This window comes from Pterocles gutturalis, unplaced genomic scaffold (assembly GCF_000699245.1).
Source record: "Pterocles gutturalis isolate BGI_N339 unplaced genomic scaffold, ASM69924v1 scaffold7024, whole genome shotgun sequence".
NCBI classification, from domain to species: domain Eukaryota; kingdom Metazoa; phylum Chordata; class Aves; order Pterocliformes; family Pteroclidae; genus Pterocles; species Pterocles gutturalis.
This window is the reverse complement of record NW_010130596.1, coordinates 1-20,643: the sequence shown is the minus strand read 5'-3', so window position 1 is coordinate 20,643 and position 20,643 is coordinate 1. Positions and strand designations below refer to the sequence as shown.

General features: G+C 48.6%; 1 protein-coding gene across 1 annotated transcript in view; it reads right to left on the bottom strand.

The window, feature by feature from the left end:
• HIVEP3 (human immunodeficiency virus type I enhancer binding protein 3) overlaps positions 1-13,970 on the bottom strand; it is a 65,014-nt gene extending 51,044 nt beyond the window's left edge. The window contains exons 1-2 of the mRNA XM_010080271.1: positions 8,862-13,970; positions 4,680-4,825 (exon numbers count right to left, since the gene is read on the bottom strand). Coding sequence (XP_010078573.1) covers positions 4,680-4,825; positions 8,862-13,970 — 5,255 coding nt within the window. The remainder of the gene's footprint in view (positions 1-4,679; positions 4,826-8,861) is intronic.
• Between the last annotated feature and the right edge of the window lie 6,673 nt (positions 13,971-20,643).

Genomic DNA, 20,643 nt, shown 5'->3' with positions numbered 1-20,643 from the left:
GAGTGAGATCACCTCGGAGGAGCTGACCGCAGCTCCCAGTGAGTCCACAATGGCCAGAACTGGGAAGAGAGCTGGGGGAAGGGAGGTTTGCAAACAGCCAGTAAATAGGTCCCCCAAAGGATTATTTTTTTTTCCTTAAACATCCACTAATGAACAGTCATGTTCCGGTCTGATAAAACAGTCCCAGGGCTTCTCCACTTTCCTTCAAGCCCAGAGAAAGTCTCTCGCCAGATAGCCTGGGGGGGGGGGGCAGATGTTCAGCTCCATCTTCTTCCTCCCTGCCTAAAATCCACGAGCAGCCCCGCAGCAGGGAGATGGAGCCCCGTGCAGCGGGGAAGCCTCGACCCCTCCAGCCCCGGGTTCTCCAGGGAAGGCAACGGTCGCACCTCGTCCGATGCCCCAGGTGTTTGTATGAACCAGACTGAAGGGGCTTCGCTCAGGGAGCAGGGATTTAAGGTGGGGGCTCAGGACCCCAGTTCAGAAGATCCCCCAGGTGGTGAACCTGTTATTTATTGGTGAAGACAAAGAGTGAAGGACCCGGATTCACATCTGAGTGAGACCAAACCGATGATCAGAGCAGCCTGGGTCACAGCAGCACCATAAGCGTCCCTCTTAAATTTAAAAGATACACAATTCCATCGCCATGGGTGCTTCCCGCTCACGTGTGGATCTGAACCCACGGGATGGTGCGAAGGGGGGTACTTTTTAAAGTGTGAATGCAAGGATACTCGGGTCTGTAACCATAAGGTTGCAGCCATAAGGTTTTTTTTTATAAAGAAGGAAAAAAAATGGAAGTTTTCCCAAAAGAGAGTTCCTTTTGACATAGTATTCAATTCACGTGACACTGGTTTGGGGATGTCATTTAAGGTTAGTGGCCTTTAACCTTCTATACCTTGGTATTGCTTCCCCTACTAGTTGCAGTCAACCAGTGCAAGAAGCCAACTGATGGGCTCCATAAAAGCACCGAGAGCTTGGCTACGGAATAGAAGAACATATATCGACTGGAATTATCCCACCACGATCAGATTTCATCCTGGTAATGCTAATGCCCAGTAAACAGGCAACATTTCCCCGACAAGACCATGATACCATCACAGACCTCGCTCTCAAATCAGGTCGATACCAATCTACCGTTTCATGATGTAAGATTTCAGAATGGGTCCAGTGCCTCCAAAGCATCCGAGTGGATTGATGAAGGTGACACAGAGCCACCAAGGAAGGACGGCGCTTCTGAAGCAGCGCTGGCCAGCTTGACCTTCAAAGATCATTTTCACTGCTCAAAACCACCACGAGATCCCTCAGGACAAGTCCAACAGACATTTTTATTAGCTCCTTCAGGAGTACAAGCTTTGACCTGGCCGCTTAATGGTTCTCCCAGACACAACCCCGACAGACTGCGCAGTGTCTGGTCTGCGTGGGATGCCAAACGCCTCCCGTCTCCTTTGGACCAAGTGCAGGGGGTGAGCCCACAGTGGGGGGCGAACGCTGGCTGCAATGGGGGGTACACCCAGCCTTAAGAAACTTCAGGACTGCCAGCACAAGTCACTGCCGAAATTACATATGGAATGATCTTAAGACTTGGTCTCCAAGAAGATTTCATTCTTTAAACTGGAGCCCAACAGAAAACTCTGTGGATGCCATCTACAGTTAACTGTGGAAAGTCAAGGCAGAACCATGTATGTCCCTCGTGTGGTCCCCAGGAAACCAGAGGCACGGCACATAGGGACAACAGGTCCTCTTCTGCACAGGAGGTGGATGCTGGAAGGGCCGGGTAACTCCATGGGGGCTGAGCACCTCCACCACCCAGGTCCTCCTGACAGCCCCGGCGGCTGCAACTCCACACCCTGCGATGGCACCGCAGGGGCCGACCGACATCCTTCAGGGAAAGGACGGGAGGCAAGAGGGAAGAAACCGAGCGCGAGCACACCCCACGCACGGCGTTACCAAGCCTTGACCCTCAACCCAGGCATGGATGTACCTCGAGGCTCAAGGAATCCCCAAGATGTTGTTTCCAAACCACTTCCTAGGTGGGAAATAGGAGGACAGCAACCACCCGCTGTCACAGTGAGGGAGGGGACATCTTCCAGTGTCTCATTGACTGTGACATTGAGACTGTGCAAGGGAAACCGAGCTGCCCCGCACGGTCTCAAGAGCCTCTGGCGGGTTCATTGGTTTGTTCCTTAAAAATGGGCAGTGGGTGTGATGAAATCTGGCTTTTCTGGTCTTCTCTGAAAGCCAGGAAATACAAATCTAGCCAGAAGACTGGACAGCAGGTGGGAAAGTACCCGAGCTGTCCTGGTGTAGCAATGGGGGAAAGGCGGCTATGGGATTGGGGAAGCCAAAGACTGTAGAGAGGGAAAAGCAAGTGCTGAAAATGGCAGGGAGAAAGGCAAGAGCTCTAAAGAAATAAGAACGGAGAGGAAGAAGGAGCTAAAAGAGCTGCGGCATGTTCACCTTTTGTGGGAACGCTTGAATTCCTTTATTATCTTCCTCCTTGGTTGAGTCAACAAAGCATGAGATGGCTCGAAAAGATCTGAAACACGCTGCATCCCACTGGAAGGATGGGTCTAGCCAGCAGCAGAGCATGTGAAACCAATAAATAAGGGGGAAAATGAAACATGGAGGAAATTTTTATGTGGGAAAAAGAAGACAGTGAAAGAATGTCTTGCGAATGGATGTACTTTCTGTAAAACATCTTCAAGAGATGGCCAGGAAAGGGGTCTGACGCATTCAGTATCTTGCACAAAGCACGACGCCCCCTGCGGATTCATCTGCAGCCTTGTTCCTTCTCCGCAAGAAAAAATCCTCGCAGACACAGGCTGCTGAGGCTGAACAATTCCACATCAGAAACCTTGCGGGAAGCAGGCATGGAGCACCAGGTACGCACGGAGCACCTCAGGAGAACAGCCTGTCCTGCCTCTCAGCAGTGCGTATGCCATGTAATTTAGATATAAAATTTATTTCTGCAAATTGCTGTGTTACATTAGTTCCTGTGCCTAGCACTGAACAGCGACTATATCTCACATCCAGAGGGACGGCTGCCTTAAGTCAGCGCTGCAGGAACATTAAAATAAAGCCTAGCATACGTTCAGGATGACTAATACGCTCCCTGATGCTGGCTTATACTGAACATGTTGGAAAAGTTGCTTTATTTTGTGTCTGTCGTTTAGCAAACGTGACTCCGCAGCCGTTGCGCTGGGCTCGGGGCCGCAGGCAGTCTCCCTGCACGACCCCAGCAATGCGGAGAAGCAGCAGCTTTGGGGGGGTGCCCAGCCGGTACCGAACACCCCCACGTCTCTCCCTAGAAAACCTCCCCAGAGCTGCTCTGCAAGGGGCAGGGTGAGCCTCGCTCACGTTAACTCTGAGCCTTTTTAATCACGTCTAGGAAGGAGCCCAAGAGTCCCTCTGAGACAGCCACAGCTCCGGGAGAACCAGCCGGGGGGAACGGAGGCTTCCCGGGGGCTCCAAGGCAATAAAACCCAGCGCTCGGATAGTCCCACGGGCCCGATCGGCTCCAGGAGGGTGACAGCAATGAACCAAACCCATCGTTATTTCTCAGTCTGTTGCTTTCTTGCCATTCCCTGGCTCCTTCCCTAAATCACTTCAGGTCGTAACCATTAGAGGTTGCCCCTAATGAGAGGGGGATGGGGAAAGGCTCGTCCCTTACTGCTGCAGCTCTCTGCACTCCCCGCTCACCGCCAACACGCATCCAACCCTGAGCCGTGGCTATGTCTGGGTGAGAGGTAAGGTGTCCTGAACAAACAAGTAGGTTTCCTTTCCCAAAGCTCTATTTGACTCTTTTGGTGAGGTAGTCTGATCATCTGTTAATGAAATATTTTAAAATAAAAGCAAACTTCAACGGGTAACAACAGAAAACCACAACCACTGACTAATTACAGCCTTTCTCTAGCACACAAAAACCAAGACCACCCAATGGCAAGAGCAGAACTGATGAATCCTGCTTGGGGTTTCTTACATCTCTCTGGCCCCCTTGACAACAGACAGGGGAGGGAAGATCTTGAAGTATGAAATTTAATTGTATCCCACAGACACACTACTTATTAACTGATTTTTTGTTTCTGAAAAGATAAACAGTAACATTAGACCGGTGCTGAATTACTGAAGAGTACTCTGAATTACCTGGAGCCGAGAATTAAGATAGACATCAAATTTAGATCTTGCATCCATTCTGGTTTGAGCTACTTTGGTTTGGGTGGGATTAAAATCACATAAATACAATCCTTCTTTTCTCCCCCACCCAAAACCCAGGCATGAGAAAAGATCTCCCCAGCTCCTCATAGTAATGGTAACCACCACTAGGAACATCATTTTCAAGAGAAGGCTCTGGAAAGGTTTGGAAGATCTGGAGAACACCCCCATGATATCAGAGACAGCTACAGGACGTATTTGTGCTCTTCAGTCATCTTGGCTCAGAAAAGAGCTTGAAGAGCTTGCTAGTTTGAAGGCAACTCAGAAAAAGAAAATGAATGCAGTCCAGAATATCTAGTGATCTCAAGGGTCAGGTTTTTACAGGGGCTGGGGAAAGTTAAGCTGAAATCCAACTATATCTGGCCTCCTCCCGCTCACCTCCACGTGGCACCTTCACTGACTTGCCATCATTGTTATCAGTAACTCCTACACAATGTGACACAAAGGGAGAAATAAAACGAGACACTTACCCTCCTTCAAAGATCTTGATCCTGACTGGCTCCCCTCTTTTGGTTACAAGAGCCTCTTCCTCTGATTTTCCTCGTTTATCCTCTTCCTTCTCAGCTCTAGTTATATCTTTTCGACCTTCATTAGAAAGGAGCGAAGGCAAATGAACCTATCTCCCCAAGAGAGCAAAACAATCATTAATTAAATACAAAATCACGTGAAGACAGACACAGACCAAACCCTGCAGGCTGCCTCCGAAGGAGCCAGCACCCTACTGCGCATGTTCCTCCTAACAGCTACGTGCAGTCCTTGGGACATCCTCTCATCAAACAGGGCCTCTGCTTCCGGATTTGGGGTCCCACTGGTTACCATATATTTACAGGGACCGCTCACAAGGTTTTAAATCACCCCCTGCATACAGTGGCTCAGTATGATCCAGTTCTTGCCAACTGGAAAAGGGATGGGTAGAGAGCAGTGTCTCGGCCGGGTCACTCTGTGCATGCGGTAGAGCCATGGGTGTCTCTGTCCTTGGATAATCCTCTCTCTAATACAGACATCTACAAAGTTCTAGAGAGGAGGCATCTGTAGAATTCATATATTTAACCTCAGCCTTGGGGTTTCCCCCACATACACACACATTCACACAAAGCTGGACCTCGGCCATCTGAACTCGATATAAATCACTTGACAGCCGAAGCGCTCGGGTGATTTCCTTTCACCGAAACCCTCTTGCCAAGGGCGCAGTCCAGAGAAAGCCACAAAACCAACGGGAGAAAAGAATCCTCAACCTCCCCAGATGTTCCCAGGGTGAAACTTGCTTTTTCACTGGTAAACTTGCCACCCCTTGTTTAGGCCCAGGTTTAAGTCCCGCACCGACATCCCATCTGGCATGGTTAGTGGTGTTTGTTACGGGATACAGACCTAAGCGGTCGAGCTGCCTCTCTAGCTCTGTACGATGCAGGGGAGCTCCTCACACCTGGAATGAAACCTTGGGATGTCTCCCCTCCCTCTCCAGCCTAACAGTATAAATAATGGGGGTCTCCAAAGCTCCGAGAGGGGAAAGCAGACGGCCTTTCACCCAGGTTCCTTTTTACAGAATATCTTTTAAGTTCAGTTGAATTACCCATATCCTCCCTTTAGCTATAATTTATGGGAAAAGGCATTTGGGACCAGGGTTATTAGAGGGATTTTGCCCTGAACGTAGCCAAGGAACTGGCAGAAGTCGAAAGCAGAGCTGGCCACCCTTGACTCCTTACGGTTGCTGGGAAGAGTGGCAGCTCTCAAGGGTGATTTATGTGCCCTACCTTAGACACTGATCTTCGGGGGGATGAATCACCCAAGAGGCGCCTCTTTGTCTCTCGTGGTTATACGGGAAGCCAAGAGTGACCAGCTCAAACTGAGACACACAAAACCCAAGAGGGATGTATCCCGGCCTCCACCAGCATGCTACTGGGACGACCGTTGGATCTGCAGTGGGAGGAAGGATGGACTCACTAAAAAGTAGCTTTGCAAAACTGAGATCAAATATTTTAGATTTGCCCAGTGACTTCAGGAGCTCAGCTTAGAGCATTAAGTGCACCCAGGACTGCTCTCTGCCCTCGGGACCAGCTCGCCCAGATTAGCCCATGTCCCCACAACCAGACCCACACACCCTTCCTAGATGCCTCCTGGGAATGGTCCCTGTCCCCCCCTGTCTCCCTAGATGTGCCCGGGAACTGCTCAGGAGAGGGCTGTCAGCTCAGGACAGAACTGTGCCAGGAACCATTTTAACAATTTAACAGCAAAAACGGTCTCGAGCTGGTGTCTCTGGGCACGGAGACGGCTGTGCTCAGCCAAAACCAGTGGCAGAAGACCCACTGAGCATCTCCAAAATTAAACCTTGGGCGTTACGACTTCAGCTCCTGACACGAGCTCGACGCTCGTAACAATGCTGGTGACAAGCTTCCCAGTCCAGCTCCTTATTTACTGAGGAATACAAAACAATTGACTTTCTAGATGTAGCATGAGGTTTATTTATTGCAACTTTTGAAAGCACAAAACATAGACAGATGAAAGGCACCAAAGAGAGCCAAAATCATACAGTCACTACTATCCCCTTTTACAATCTCGTTTAATTTACAAAGTGTGCAAGCCCGATACAGTATCGTTAGCCATCCCTACCCGCAGGCTGGAGCCTACAGTCACTTCAGAATGGATCTGCTCAGTAAATCCCACTGGGAATTTCAAAAAACCAAGCCAAGTACGTAGACAGTATGTACAGTACTGCTGCTTGCTGGTAGCTTGCTGCATGCATAATTGTACAAAAGATGAGAGCTGTTTTACATTTTCTGTTGTGTTGACTGACAACTTAACAGTTACACAAAGAAGAAAATATTTAAGGGAAATAGCTAGAGCAGAGTTAACTGAAGGCTGAACTCCCAGCTCCCGTTAATCGCATCATCCTGAGCAACCGGCAGCGCTGCTTCCTGATCTGTGCCAGTCGGATGCATTTTAAAAACTGTAACTGAGGATTTCACTCCCACTGATCGTCTAATCAAAAATTATTTCTCTGCTTGGCATGAGGTCAATTTATCTCCATTGAAATGAACAGAATTTCTGCAAACCGCGCTCCTTCAAGCAGCAGGTATCGGTATTAGATTTAGTCTACACCGTTTTCTAGGTGAATCTGGCAGGACAAACTCTTACTTCTGCAGATTGTACCATGAAAATCTGGACTTTCACCACCAGTCAGCTTACAGGCTTTTGTCTAAAAGGTTTTTGAGTCTTTTGAGCAAACGCATGCAGTGAAATATGTATTTTGATGACTAAGGGCTGAACCATTGCTGACTAGAGTGTAACCTTTAACGTCAGGCTGTGAGGGTCTCGGATTTCTGGAACACACACGTGGTGTGCATTTTAGCACCATGTCAAAGAGCAAAGCTCAGAGGAGCACAGGCACTTCTATTAGACAATGAAATCAAGGATGGTACGACACTGCTCAGATAAAATCCTTTGAAAAAGAGCGTGGTTATTGCACTGCGCGGGTAATTATCTGCCCTATGCCCCTAGAAATTCTGTCTTTTGGATTTCTGCAGAATGATGGAAATGCTGAATAGAAATAAAGATTTATTGAACCAAAGTGACTCTGCTGTGTATTTTAAGACATATTTATAAGCAGCAGCTGCGGCAGCGATTATGATAAATTTAATATTCAGAGTTCATTTCATGATACAGAAATAAAATGAATAATCCATCAATATAAATTGACTTGAGATGAATATCAAATTGCAAAATCTTCAGAGCAATTCTGTTTGCTAATCTACATGAACATGAGCTGGATTAAAGGGATCTGTATGGTTCAGCATTAACCAAGAGGGGAAAAGTCTGGCCTCAAAATGAGACACATAACACCAGGCAGCTACCAGAAGCGTCTTAAAGACTTGTGTGACCGTTCGGCCAACGCCTTTGGTGAGCTCTGCCCCGGGGAAGCCGTTTGCCTTGCTCCTCTTAACTCTAAAGACCAGGTATAAAATATCCTTAGATACCTGGAAAAGCAGTTAGACACTAAGGACATGAACTAAATGGACCAAAGGACACGGGTGTTTTAACAAGGCTCCATGTCTAACCTACCGAGGCACTTTCATCAATGTCACTGCATGCCTTTACGCTTCTTCGAGGGCCTAAATACACTTGCAAATCTCCCTTTAATATTTTTAAATACTTTAAAGCATGCCTCTCCATGTTCATTAATGTGAGATCAGCAGATGCACAACCAGACAGAATCCCATTTCCCCAAGGTAATCCTTTTTCATTTGTAACATGCAAAATGTAGGGAATTATAACAGCATTTATTAAAAAAAAAAAAAAATTATAAACCTATTTGAAATATCAAGACAAATGCAAATCATGTCTAATCCTTTGTGCTTGAGCAGTGGCAGTTCATGGTGCGGTGGTGATTCCTACATGCTCTTTTGATTACAAGGCAAGTAGAAACTGGAGAACAGAAATACGGCACATTGCCTTGGAGCAGGCTTGCCCTTTTTTTTTTTTAATAATAGTGGGTTTGAGCTTCTTCATTCTAAAAGTTTCACTGAAAACAAATGCTTACCAAACTGAGAGAGGGATGAATAAACTCCTATTAAACTAAGAACAGCAATTCCCCATCCCTCGTCCCCCTCTTCCCACGTATCCAAATGGACCAGGAGAAATATATAGGACTGCATTACCTCTGTCATTTTTGGCTTCCTGGAGCTGGACGGGACAAGCCTGCCTGCCTCTGGACGGGGAGCAGTAGCCATGGTGTAGGTCTCCTTGCTCATCTTCTGCTTGGACCTCAGGAGGGACAGGGCTGCTTTAGTGGATATTCCCGGCAGGTTGGGATTATACAAGCTAATACACCAGCTGGCGTACACTGAAGACCTTCGATCGACTTGCTGGATATGATTTGGCTTGATGTAGTTTAAATAGCACCAACTGACATTAGTGGTTGTGTGGAGACTGGGGAACTGAAGTACCTTCTTGGTATCTGTACCTTCTCGAGACTTCATTGCACTAGGAGCGACCTCAGACGGAGGTGCAGGGCTTGGAGGGTTTGATGGAGACCGCTCCATCGGTTCTTTGGAGTCTTCTTTCTTCACGGGTTGCAAAGGTGCCTTGCTGAGGAACTGCTTGCTGGCTGGCTGCTTATACTCTTCCAGTGCCTCAAAACTTGGAGAACCTGAATGGGACACAGCTTGCTGCAACGTACTTGGGATTTCCTTTGGCTCTGACTGCTCTAAGGACAAGCTAGGTGGTGTTTCAACCTCGACCCTGCCTTGGCTTTCTGCAAGAAAGTGGGATTTATCCTGCTTTTTCCCTTCCTCTATGGTGCTGGGTGGCTTCACCACTTCCAACTTCTCTTCTGCTTCAGACACTTCCTCCTCTTTCACTCTCTTCTGTTGTTGCGTTTCCATGGTCAGCTCCAAGCTGCCAGCTGGAGAGAGCATCCTTTTGCTTCCACCAACAGTTGATGGGCCTCCTTCCAGTCCGAGGACACCGTCTGACGGGGAGGTGAGCGGCATGTAGCCCTTTCGTTCTGGTAAGGGTAGGGGCACCCTCAGATACGGGCTCTGGAAAATGCTTCTTTGATCCTCTGTCATCACGTGTGCCAGATCAAAACCCAGCCCATGAACATCAGCGCTACAGACCAGCGTACCCTTGGGTGGGTGATCATCAAATTTGGGGAGAACGATAGTAGAGGAACTGCAGTGAGACTGAGTGACCAGGATCTGGGAAAGCGTGGTGTACATCGCGCTCCCGTAGGACGGCATGTTGGTCTGTATGCGAACGGGGACAACAAGCGACACCACCGGGTCTGACCGCGCGGGAACGATGAGCTGAGACGTGGATACGGACACTGGAGGACTTGATGTGCAGGTCAGAGGATGCAACCTACTGTCCGAGCCATATTCTGTGCACGGGGAAAGACTGGAGGCTCCTGCTGCCGGGAATAAACTGGATTTGATCTGTGATAAATGTCCACCAGCTTCACCTGGCAACTGCAGAGCAAACTGAGACTGAAGAGGCAGAAAAAAGGCTGAAGGGATGGGTGAGGAGCCAGGGTAATGCACCGGCAGGAATGAAGGATGCGGCCGGAACGGCACCTCGGCAGGGTGGGACATTAACGGCGGGACGATATGGAGCGGGCCTGGGTGGATGAGCGTTTGCGGGAGAGGCAGCGGCGGGGTCTGAAATATGGAAGGAGGGATCTGAGGCATGGTGAACTGAGCAGAGAGGATGTCGGACATGGTGTGTGTGGCGAAGAGCTCCGCGGACTGCCCCGGCTGCGGCAGGATAAAGATAGAAACCTGGGGGGACATGAAGTGCTTTTCATGCAGGGTCAGCTGCGGCACGGGGTGATGGAACACCTGCAGAGCTTCTGTGTAGGGCTGGGTGTAGGCTGGCTCCGGGTTGTCCTTGGGCTGACTCTTCTCACTTGGGTAAGTACCGTGAGAGGGCAAAGGCGAGGAAGATGTTGGCTGATGGGGCAAACTGGTTGAAGGAGATTTACTTGAAGAAGGAATTGGATCTTCTGCCTCTGGCCGGCCTGTTGGGCCTGAGTCGGGCTCGTGCTCAGGGTGTCTCGTGAGGGAAGCTTGCCGAACCAGAAAGCATTTCCTCCTCTCCTGCGGAGCCGAGGAGGTGGAGGGGCCAGGGGTTGAGGCAGGAGTGGATGATAAGCTCCCGTAATCGAATGATTTACTGCGAGTCTCTGACATCTGGGAAGGATGGGACACATTCGGTGTCTGCTCAGAAGCAGATCTCCGCATCTCCCTGGAATGGTGATGGTGGCTTGGTACCATCAACATATGTGAGCCAACGCCAGGAGGCTTCGGGTGGGACTCCGAGGGCTGGCTGGGTGCCTCGGACTTGCTGTGATCTTCACGGTCAAACGAGACGGAGTGGCTGGAGCTGTGGGATATGCTGCTTTCCTGACTTGGGCTTCGGGTGAGAGACACTGATTCAAAACTGGACTCTCCGGAGGACTGAGCCATTTCTGCCAGCCGCAGCCTCTTCTTTTTCGGTGGGAGCTTCTCTGCGGGGAGCTGAGAAAGGGTCTGGCTCCTCTGCGGCCACTGAAATTCCTCTGTTTTCTCTGGCTCTTTCGGAGGAGGCTCTGGCTCTGTTTCTGGTCTGTCAGGCTCCTCCGTGACCAGAATCTCTGGGACCTGGATGTTGGGCTGGCGAACCAGCTTGGGCTGCAGCGAGTGAGGCGGTCGGCTGTGCTGGGGTGTCGGCTGAGATGAATACTGTGACAAGGGCTTGTCTTCTCCTTCCAAGCTGCTCACCTGCTCGATGGAGTCAGACTTCTCGAAGGAGCTGGTATGCTGGATGACGGAGATCTCCTTTGAGGTTGTTCTTCTCTCTTTACCCTCCGCACTCGAAGCCGGTTTGGTAGTCCTGGAATGAAAGCTAGCACTGACATCAGAAGCTGTGGATTTACCCGGATCTGCTGGTGACTTAATGGATTCACGGGTTAGGTTTAAAGCAACATCAGATGATGCTGGGTTTGGAAACTGAGTCCCTGGCCCAGTACTGGAGGAAGGAGCATCAGACATCTCGAAAGCTGGAGGTTCCTCATCGTCACCGAGACTCTTTTCCTTTCGTCGTTTTCGGAGTGGGGTGAGCTCCAAACTGCTCCCTAGCTTGTAATGCATCATCTGGGGCCACGTGTCAGGATCGGCAACGCTTTTCTCAGTCTCTGAAGAGGTATGGGAAGTGGAGGAACGAGGCTTTGAGAGCTGCAGTTCTGAACAGTAGTATTTCTTGTGGGCTTCATAATTGTCCCTTTTCTTATACCGAGCACCACATACGTTACACTCGTACATGAATCCTTTAACTTTCGGACCCTTCCGTGACTTTTTGGTAAGATCGCTTTCCTTGGTTTCAGGCTCCTCGGGAGGTTTGGAAACAGTTTCTTTGCTCGCAGAGCTAACCTCCTCCGAGACGTATTCTACTCCCAAAGGTAGCTCAATAGCTGGTTGTCGTTTTAGCATTCGAGGATGGGAAGAAAACGCTTGACTGCGGCTTAAGACTTCAGGCTCCATGATGTGATCATCAAATGAATAGCTACCTCTAAAGGTATGTGGGGAGCTTATAGTGCATGCAGCAGAAGGCATTGAGTGGCTTCTTAGGAGAGGCACTGTCTCTGTGGCACTGTGGGATTGCTGAAGTGACAGCAATGATTGTTCAGGCTTAAGTTTTTCACCGTGGGATGTCAACACTTTCGATGCATCCAACTGGCTACTGGAACCAGACTTGATATCGAACTGAAACGGTTCTCTATATACACCAGACTTTGGGGATTCGATGCTGCTACGTCTAGATAAAGAGCTTCTTCTAGGCTTAACGCTATCTATTTCACTGGTATCTACAACAGCTTCATTAATTGTAATTAGCTTAGTGATGTGTTCAATAACCTGTGTTCTAGGCACAGATAACGGGACCATACTAGGTTTCTCTTCAGTAGACAGGTGCGGAAACCCCTGGCTTGTGTTTGCAGCTAACGCCGCAGTCCTTTGCCCAATTCTACCACATTTCCCGAAAATAATTTCTGCATAAGATTTTGCATTGGTATTTGGTGGGCTGATCTGCTGCTCTGCACTTTCTGATCTTGAGAAGTAGCCTGACTCGGTACTCCCTTTGCTCCCGGGGCTCAGGAAAGCTTGTTCATCTATGACCTTCTTCCGTTCGCTTAAGCGGAGCGCAAGCTTCTGTTTTATTGTGTGGGTGTCTTCAGATTTATGGCTCAGAGCGTGGTCTGACGACGGCTCTGCAAACTGGGTGGTGTCCTCGAGAGACTGAGACATACTGGAATGAGACAACGAACACCGGTCGTGGCTGGAGCCTTGGCTCCCTCCGCTCAGCAAACTACTGGACAAGAGAGTGTGCTTCCTCCTGGGCGAGAGCTCGACCGAATGGCCCGACATCGCACCCGTCTCCTCCTCCGAATCTGTGCTTTCTCCTTCTGTTGGCTCTTCGAAGTCCTCCCCACCGATCCTTTCCATTTCCAAGCTCGATGGATACATCTCCGCTCCGATCCCTGAGGCCAGCCCAGCTTTTATTCGATGAGCATGAGATTTCCTATGTTTATACAAATTGCTCTTAGTCTTAAAAGAAAAGCCACATGGAATGCAAGGGTATGGCCTCTCACCCGTGTGTGACCTGATATGTTTTTGAAGCACACTTGGCTTTGCACAAGGCCGGCTGCAGTACTGGCAAATGTATTTGCCTGGCTTCTGAGGTTTCTTCTCCTTCTTGTGCACTTCCTCAGCTTGTTTTAAGGAAACCTGCGAAGGGCGAGGGATATAGACCTTTTGAACGGACGGCATGTCCTCTCCAGGAATGATCGGTGAATGGGAAGGTAAGAGCTGGCCGTGGTGAGAGTGAAGCCCGGGTGATGAAAAGGAGCCAGAAGGACCTGGTCTTACTGGATCAACTAGCTGCCATGTGGGACCTTCGAGGACGTGCTCTGGCTTCCCAGGAGACATAAATGCTGGTGACAGTGCGTGCTGCTGAAGCTGCGAAACGTGGGGAGGATGTTCAAAAGAGGAAGGCTTAGGTTGCTTCTGGTGTCCAGTCTTCTCCTGAGACTCCTCTCTTGGAATCGGCAAAGACCCAGAAAAGTGCTGCTGCGATATGATATCTCGGAGAGGGGTTCCTTGCGAAGAAGCAGAGCTGCCCTGGTACGTAGTTGCGGATGAAATACTGGCTTGGAAAGCCTCTCCTTTGGGAAGCCTCTTTCTTGGACTTTCCTCAGCCTTTTTTGTGCTCTTCTGGCTTTGTTCAGGATCCATGACCTTAAAAGGGTCTTTGAATGCTATTTCGGGAAGGTTTTGGCAGGCTTCATTTACGAATAATAAAGGTCTCTTCTGTAGATTCCCTGTTTTGCCTGCATTTGCTACGAAGCTGGAACCGCCAGGAGATGGTTGTTGATTTAAGATTTTACTAAAGTGTCACTAGTTGCTATTTGATTCAAAAAAAAAATTGTTTCAAGGTCAATAAAGTTCACATTGGTAACACATGACAAACTACTTCAAAGAGAGAAAACTTTCCAAAACTTTTAGTCCAAATATTTTCCTTGTGAACTTGGTTAAGGCTTTAAACCTTGCCATTTTATTTCAGTTGACAGTGGCAAGCCTTCAAAGTCAGGATGCAACCCACAATGTGTCTCTTGTTTGTTATGCAAACCTTTGAAAACTTGAGACTTTAGTGCTCATCTCATAATGATCTTTTTTTCCTGCGCAAGGAAAATAACACTGAGTGGTGTATGTCTCCCTGTGTCTTCCTTCTGTTCCACTTTTGAGTTCAAAAGCCTTGGAAAAGTATTTCCCACATTTCTGTAATTACATCCAAGAGAAAACAAAGAGAAAGAATTACTTCAGCATTTGTATTTAAGTAATTAAATGCTGCTACTTTTATAAAGGATAACAGTAAAGATTTTGCACAAAAGAAATTCAGAATAACCGATTGAATGCCTACCATTTATGAGACATTCCTTTTATTGACAATCTAAACATAAATTGAACCAAGGCAAACCTCAGGCACTCCTGCTCAGTGCAACGCACACAGCCTGGCTCCGCAGCAGGAACCAAAGACAGTAACTCGAAACACAGACAGTTTAGAAAAATGTATTAAAATGGTTTCAAACGTGAATTCCTTCTAATCTCTTGCAAACGTTTATGGTTTTACAATTTTTATAATTATATTTCCTTTCCAAACAGACTGCGCAGTAAAGCTGACTAAATACAAAGCGCTGCCTAACGTAGGACATACAGCCACTGACAAATCAAAAGCAAATCTTTCCTGCATAAAATCCGCTCTTAAGCTCGCAATCGTCTTCAGCGTCATTTACAACAGCAGGTAAAGAGAAAGCACACACACCCTCCTACTGAAATGCTGCCTCTCTAATTTCCTGACTTTTGCTACGAAATAATGGTGCAAATCCAGCTTCTATAGAGTGCACATAACGCACATGGGCAAGACGTCAGAATGGGCTGTCTGCAAAGGGGAACCCCTCTTACTTGGGATGGGAGGCTCTGTTAAACCTCCCACCCTTCTCAGCAAACACAGCTATTGATGAGACACTTGGGGAGGAAATCCTCTGATTCCACTGAAAGAAGCCAGCATCACCAAGAGACGGAACAGAAAATGGGTGGGATGCTCCTGAGGAAAATAAGGACGGTGCTTTTGAAGTGAAGCAAATTGATACGTGTAATTTACAATGAGAAAATGAACATCTTCCTCCTTTACAAATCTGCTATCTGCCTTGGGGTGCAGTGCCTCGCTATGACAGAATTGCAACGGGTTAATCACGGGAAATTGCTCAAAGCCCTGCTCCTTCGATCCTGCCCCACGCAGGGGGAGGGTGCGTGGATGGGGGCTGATTTTAGCTGCACAATGGCCCAACTTCATCTGGAGGAGCACCAGTGAAGAGCCAGTAGAAGAGGTTGGTTGTGTTCAACATGAAGTTCTCCAAGGCTTACCCACCCCTTCTGCATTCCTACAACCCTCTGGATGCTCCACCCTCAATGACAAAAGAGACGTGGAGGGTAAGGTAACCCAGCTTAACTAGCAGAGTCCAAAGATATGGTAATGCCCCAGGGTACATCACGACCAGCTAGACTTTCCCAAAGTGGTTAAAAACTGGCTGTTCTTTGGACAGGATTGATTCCACCAAACCTTAGATAGCCAAAAGCCAGGGTTGAAGCCCTTAGTCACCCCTCCCTGTACTGTCACTGAGAGAGGCAGGTGCCAGCGAGGGACCCCATGGGGACAACACATCCCCCCATCAGTGAGATTGACTGTCCCGCAATGTCACCTCGTGTTGATCGAATGAGGGGCTTCCTTGGTCAGCTGTGACAATCACATCTCAGGTACACATCCAGAAAATCAATCCTATCCTAAAACTTCACCTTCCTTTTCCCCAAGTACAGGCTCTGCTCCTCTCCAGCACGAGCTTGGCATCCTCCCAGGGCCCGCAGAGCACCTGCGCTTGCCCCAGCTTGCTAAGAAATGCACCTCTTGTTTATGGGCTCATTACCACGAGGAGTAATTAACTCATTTTGAAACCCCGTTGTAGAGCGCGCTGGCTCCTCGATGCTAACACCACCCGTGGTCTGGGCCAGACCTCGAGCCCGGTACTCACAGCACAGGACTTACGCTCAAAGACAGTCGTAGGGCTGATTTATCACGCTGATTTTTGCCCCAGATGCTGTTCTTTGCCCCACTCCTGACACACAGAGCACAGGAGCTTGGTAGAAATGGATTTAAGTGGAGACTTCTTCAGCAAGCACAACGTGAACGCTGCCTCCCACTAGCTCAAGCGCTCACATGTAACAACTGCCAACTCAAGAGTGCCTGAAAAAACGTTTGAATACTGTGTTTTCTCCTATAGCTTCCATATCCACTCCTAAGTGTGGAGTAATTAGGCTGTGAGGAAGCTTCCTGAGATGACTCAATATCATCCCAAATGTTCAGCCCATCCTCAGCCTTCTCTGATAAACACATGGGCCCCAGCTGATTTTGTCAGGAATTCTGAGCAAAAGTTAACATTTAAAGAATTGGTCAACAAACGCGCACACCTGCTGCCTACAGCAGCGAGGACAGCCATTCTGGGGCAATTCAGGCTATTTTCGACATATTTTTTCCATTACTGGAAATGGCCCCTGGAATGGCAATGGCAAAAGATAACTCTCCGAGCTGGAGCGGTTACTCCAGATTGATACGTCTCCAAGGAAAAGTCAACAGTGCAAAACCAAGTGGCAGAAAAAATGAAGCCCACCCAGCTGAAAACTGTAGGAGAGCTTCTCCCTAAGAACTTAGAGGCATGGCAGAGGAAGGGAGTGAGAGCTTCCAAAAAGCTGGTTGCAGATGCTGAACACTGCCCAAGTCGGATACAACCCAGAGCAGCCAAGGAGCTTCCTCCTGACTCCTCCTGGAAATGCAACGGGACTAACGTGGGTGGGAAAACCTGCTCTTCTTTTCTTCTTCCTCATTTTCCTTCCAGTTTCTCTTCTCTTTACCTCCCTCAAAATCTATCTTCAGACTTCAGTCTTCATTATTCATTACACTTTCCCAATTCTCCCAGTTTTTCTCAGAAAAGGCACATCTTTTGCTTTTATTTTCTTCTCCTCCTCCTCATGACCCGAGTAGCTTCTCTCTGTCATGTGTTACACCTCTAACTATTTTTGTGTATCGCTTTCACTTCGCATCCTACAACACAACAGCACCTAACACGCAGCACGGCAGCGCCCGGCATTGGCACAGCATCAGCACATCTTTAGGGAAAAAGTCACACGGCTTTTATGGCACATGGTTTCCAGCTGCTAACATTGCATGTCTGCGGCCAAACCCAAAGCGCAGGCAACTAAAACTGGGGATTCCAGCTATTATTTCTATTCAAACATAATTTCTTAGGGTTTTTACTTGAAATGTAATGGAGCGAACAGGAACAGAAACGGCCGTTCCATTCGCAACGATGGAGACAAAGACTGCCACCCTGATGAAAGAAATCAACGGCAAAATTCCTTTTGATTTTAATGGGACCAGAATTTTACCCTAAACCCTGAGATAAAGTGCTTAGAAATGCTCTTCTAAAAAAGTCACCATTGTTGGTATTTCAAATTACCTTCCTATGGCTGCAATGAACTGCTGCAAAGAGCCCCAGGCACACAGACCTTCCCAATCCTAAACCTCACCTCAGAAAGTCCCCGTAAAGGGTTTGAGGAAGAGTTAACAAGTGCCAAGCCTCAGGCTGGTCCCTCTGTGCCTGGGAGTGTCACCATATATACACAACCATGCACCCAACCGTCGGATTTGGGATTGAGACCCCCCATAAGGGGGACGAGAACCGCTGCAGGCTGCACCCGACAGCTGAGCTCCAGGTGGAGCATCACTGGAAGGGCACCTGAGGGCATCAGGACTTTCTCCGTGTTGTGGTTGGCCTCCAGAACTCATTCCTTTGGAGTGATGTCTGTAGAACTGCAGTGCTTGGCTTTCTGTCGCTTGCCTTTTGTTTCCAGGACACTGAAACATCTCATTACAGCGGTTCCTTAAAACCTTGTTGGTGGCAAGACGGTTGTTTGCAATACTCAAGCAGATGGAAGGGTTTTCTCAGCTGCTTGGTCCTGTCCCAGGCAGATCAAGATCCAGAGCAATTAGGGGGAAGCTCTTAAAACTCTGCCTTTTCTCTGCTGTTCTAACTGTAACAGCATCTTTCTCTATACACCAAATTTTAGCTGCTTTTTAAGGATGCCAGGCTATGTGAGAATGCCTGCTGGAAAATTCGCCTGTTTATTCCTCATCAAAACTTCTAAGCTATTTGGCCAATTTCACCCAAATTTAACCACCGACCAACATATCTGGTATACATTAAATATATTCCAAATCTTACAAGTTTTGTAAAAATGAGTGAACCATGCAAAGCACAAGTTCCTATTTCTACTCTTCCGAGGGGAAGGTCCAGCTCCCTTCTTACCAGCAGCCACTAAAATATCCCACCTGCAGAAAAAGCTCCGTTCAGCATTTACCCCTTTTTAAACTACAGATAAATTAATCTGGAGAGACACATCTGTGGGAAACCAGATGCCTTTTTTCAGTAGCTCACAATATTCCTCATTTCTTACACAAAAACTTTATAAAAGTGGATAAGGTGATGGGCGAAGGAGATCACGGTCTTTGCAACTAGATCCCAGCTTTGGGCGAAAGGCAGACGCCACCTTAGACATTCAGAGTGATTTGCGACCGAGAGGGATTTACAATGCAAACAGCAGGCAGCAGATCTCCTGTCATTACCTCTTGTAACCAGACCCAGTAATATAAAATGCTTCTGTGGCACTGGGAGGACTCACCAAGCAAAAGTTTCTCAAATATATTGAAGAAAAAGAAAGTAAACCAGACAAAGATAAAAACAAATCCTGCTCCCAGGTTGAGTCCAGTGCACATATCCAGGATAAGTCACCAGGGGAAAAAAAGAGATTACTTACAGTGGACTTGGTAGTCTGCAATTGTGACGGTGTCTGTCTTTTGTTTGCCCACGATTTAATTCAGTCTGTAAAAGAAAGAGCAGGTTGGAGTCGCGATGTGCGTACGTTAAAATGCCACCTCAGCAGCGAGCACACGGGACTTGCAGCAGGTGCCCCGATGGAAAGGATTGCTTGGTAACCGAAACAGTACACAAACTCGGTCCCAACAGCTGGAGAAACCCTTGGTGACTGCATTCACCTCCTCCAGCACGTTCGCCCTGATGCATGCTCGCAGCATTCCTCCTCCTGGACGAGGCTGCAGGGCACCCACAGCCTGGCCTCAGCAGCGAGCACACGGGACTTGCAGCAGGTGCCCCGATGGAAAGGATTGCTTGGTAACCGAAACAGTACACAAACTCGGTCCCAACAGCTGGAGAAACCCTTGGTGACTGCATTCACCTCCTCCAGCACGTTCGCCCTGATGCATGCTCGCAGCATTCCTCCTCCTGGACGAGGCTGCAGGGCACCCACAGCCTGGCCGGTGCTAGCCACGGGCAGGTGCCGCGCAGACGAGACCAAAGCTCCACACCCTGGTGTGCATTTGGACCTGCTCAGATAGGAACTACTGGGATCAGCACACAGGCTGCAGCACTCCCCCCAAAGCTCGTATCTAGTCCTGAGTTTTGCATTAAGAACACCTTTAGCGTTAAGTAAACCATGCGGTTCCTCCACACGTACCTTCCCCAAAGCACCCAACGTGCCTGAGCTGATCTACGCACGGGTCAGGTTCAGCCAGAGAAAAGCAACATCCCAAGTGAAGATCCACCTTGAAAAACAACTCTGAGTATGGACCATGCTCTGACCATACTTCACATGCAAAGACAAAGACATTGCCTTCACAGACAGCAGGGCAATGCATGGTTCCTCCAAGCTGACGTCTCCATCAACAGCTCCCGTGCCCATCGGCGCCTGTGCACCCCCCTCTGCACCAGAAGGGTTTCAACCTGCCACCAAAGCTCAGCTCAGAGAGCAACACAACCAGGGCTAAACACCTCTCTTCCTTTCCTACGCGGTCACAGCATTTCTGAACCACTGAAGGGATGCAGGGTGGCAGCACATCTTGCTTACGGAAGCACTCCAGAACACCACTCCGATCGCACAGAAACGTAAGTTTCCATAAGCAGTGTAAGGTCTCTCAGCCTAGCAACAGATCTACAGAAGCTTCCAGGGTCTCCATGTTTGGAGACAGCATCTCCTCCCACAACCAGCTGCTGCAGGACAGTCTCTGCCTTTAGGGATCATGTGCCCAAATACTCCCAAAGTTCTGAACTTCACTCCCACCACCTTCTTCAACCTGCCTTGAACCCCAGCTTGGTGGCACTTTGCCTTTTTATCATATTGTGTCCAGCTCTGGGATGCACCTTCCTTATCCTCCTGACCTCCTCCTACCACAGACCTGGCCATGCTCTTCAGGTCTCCACCTCCTCATCTTCTTACCCCCCCC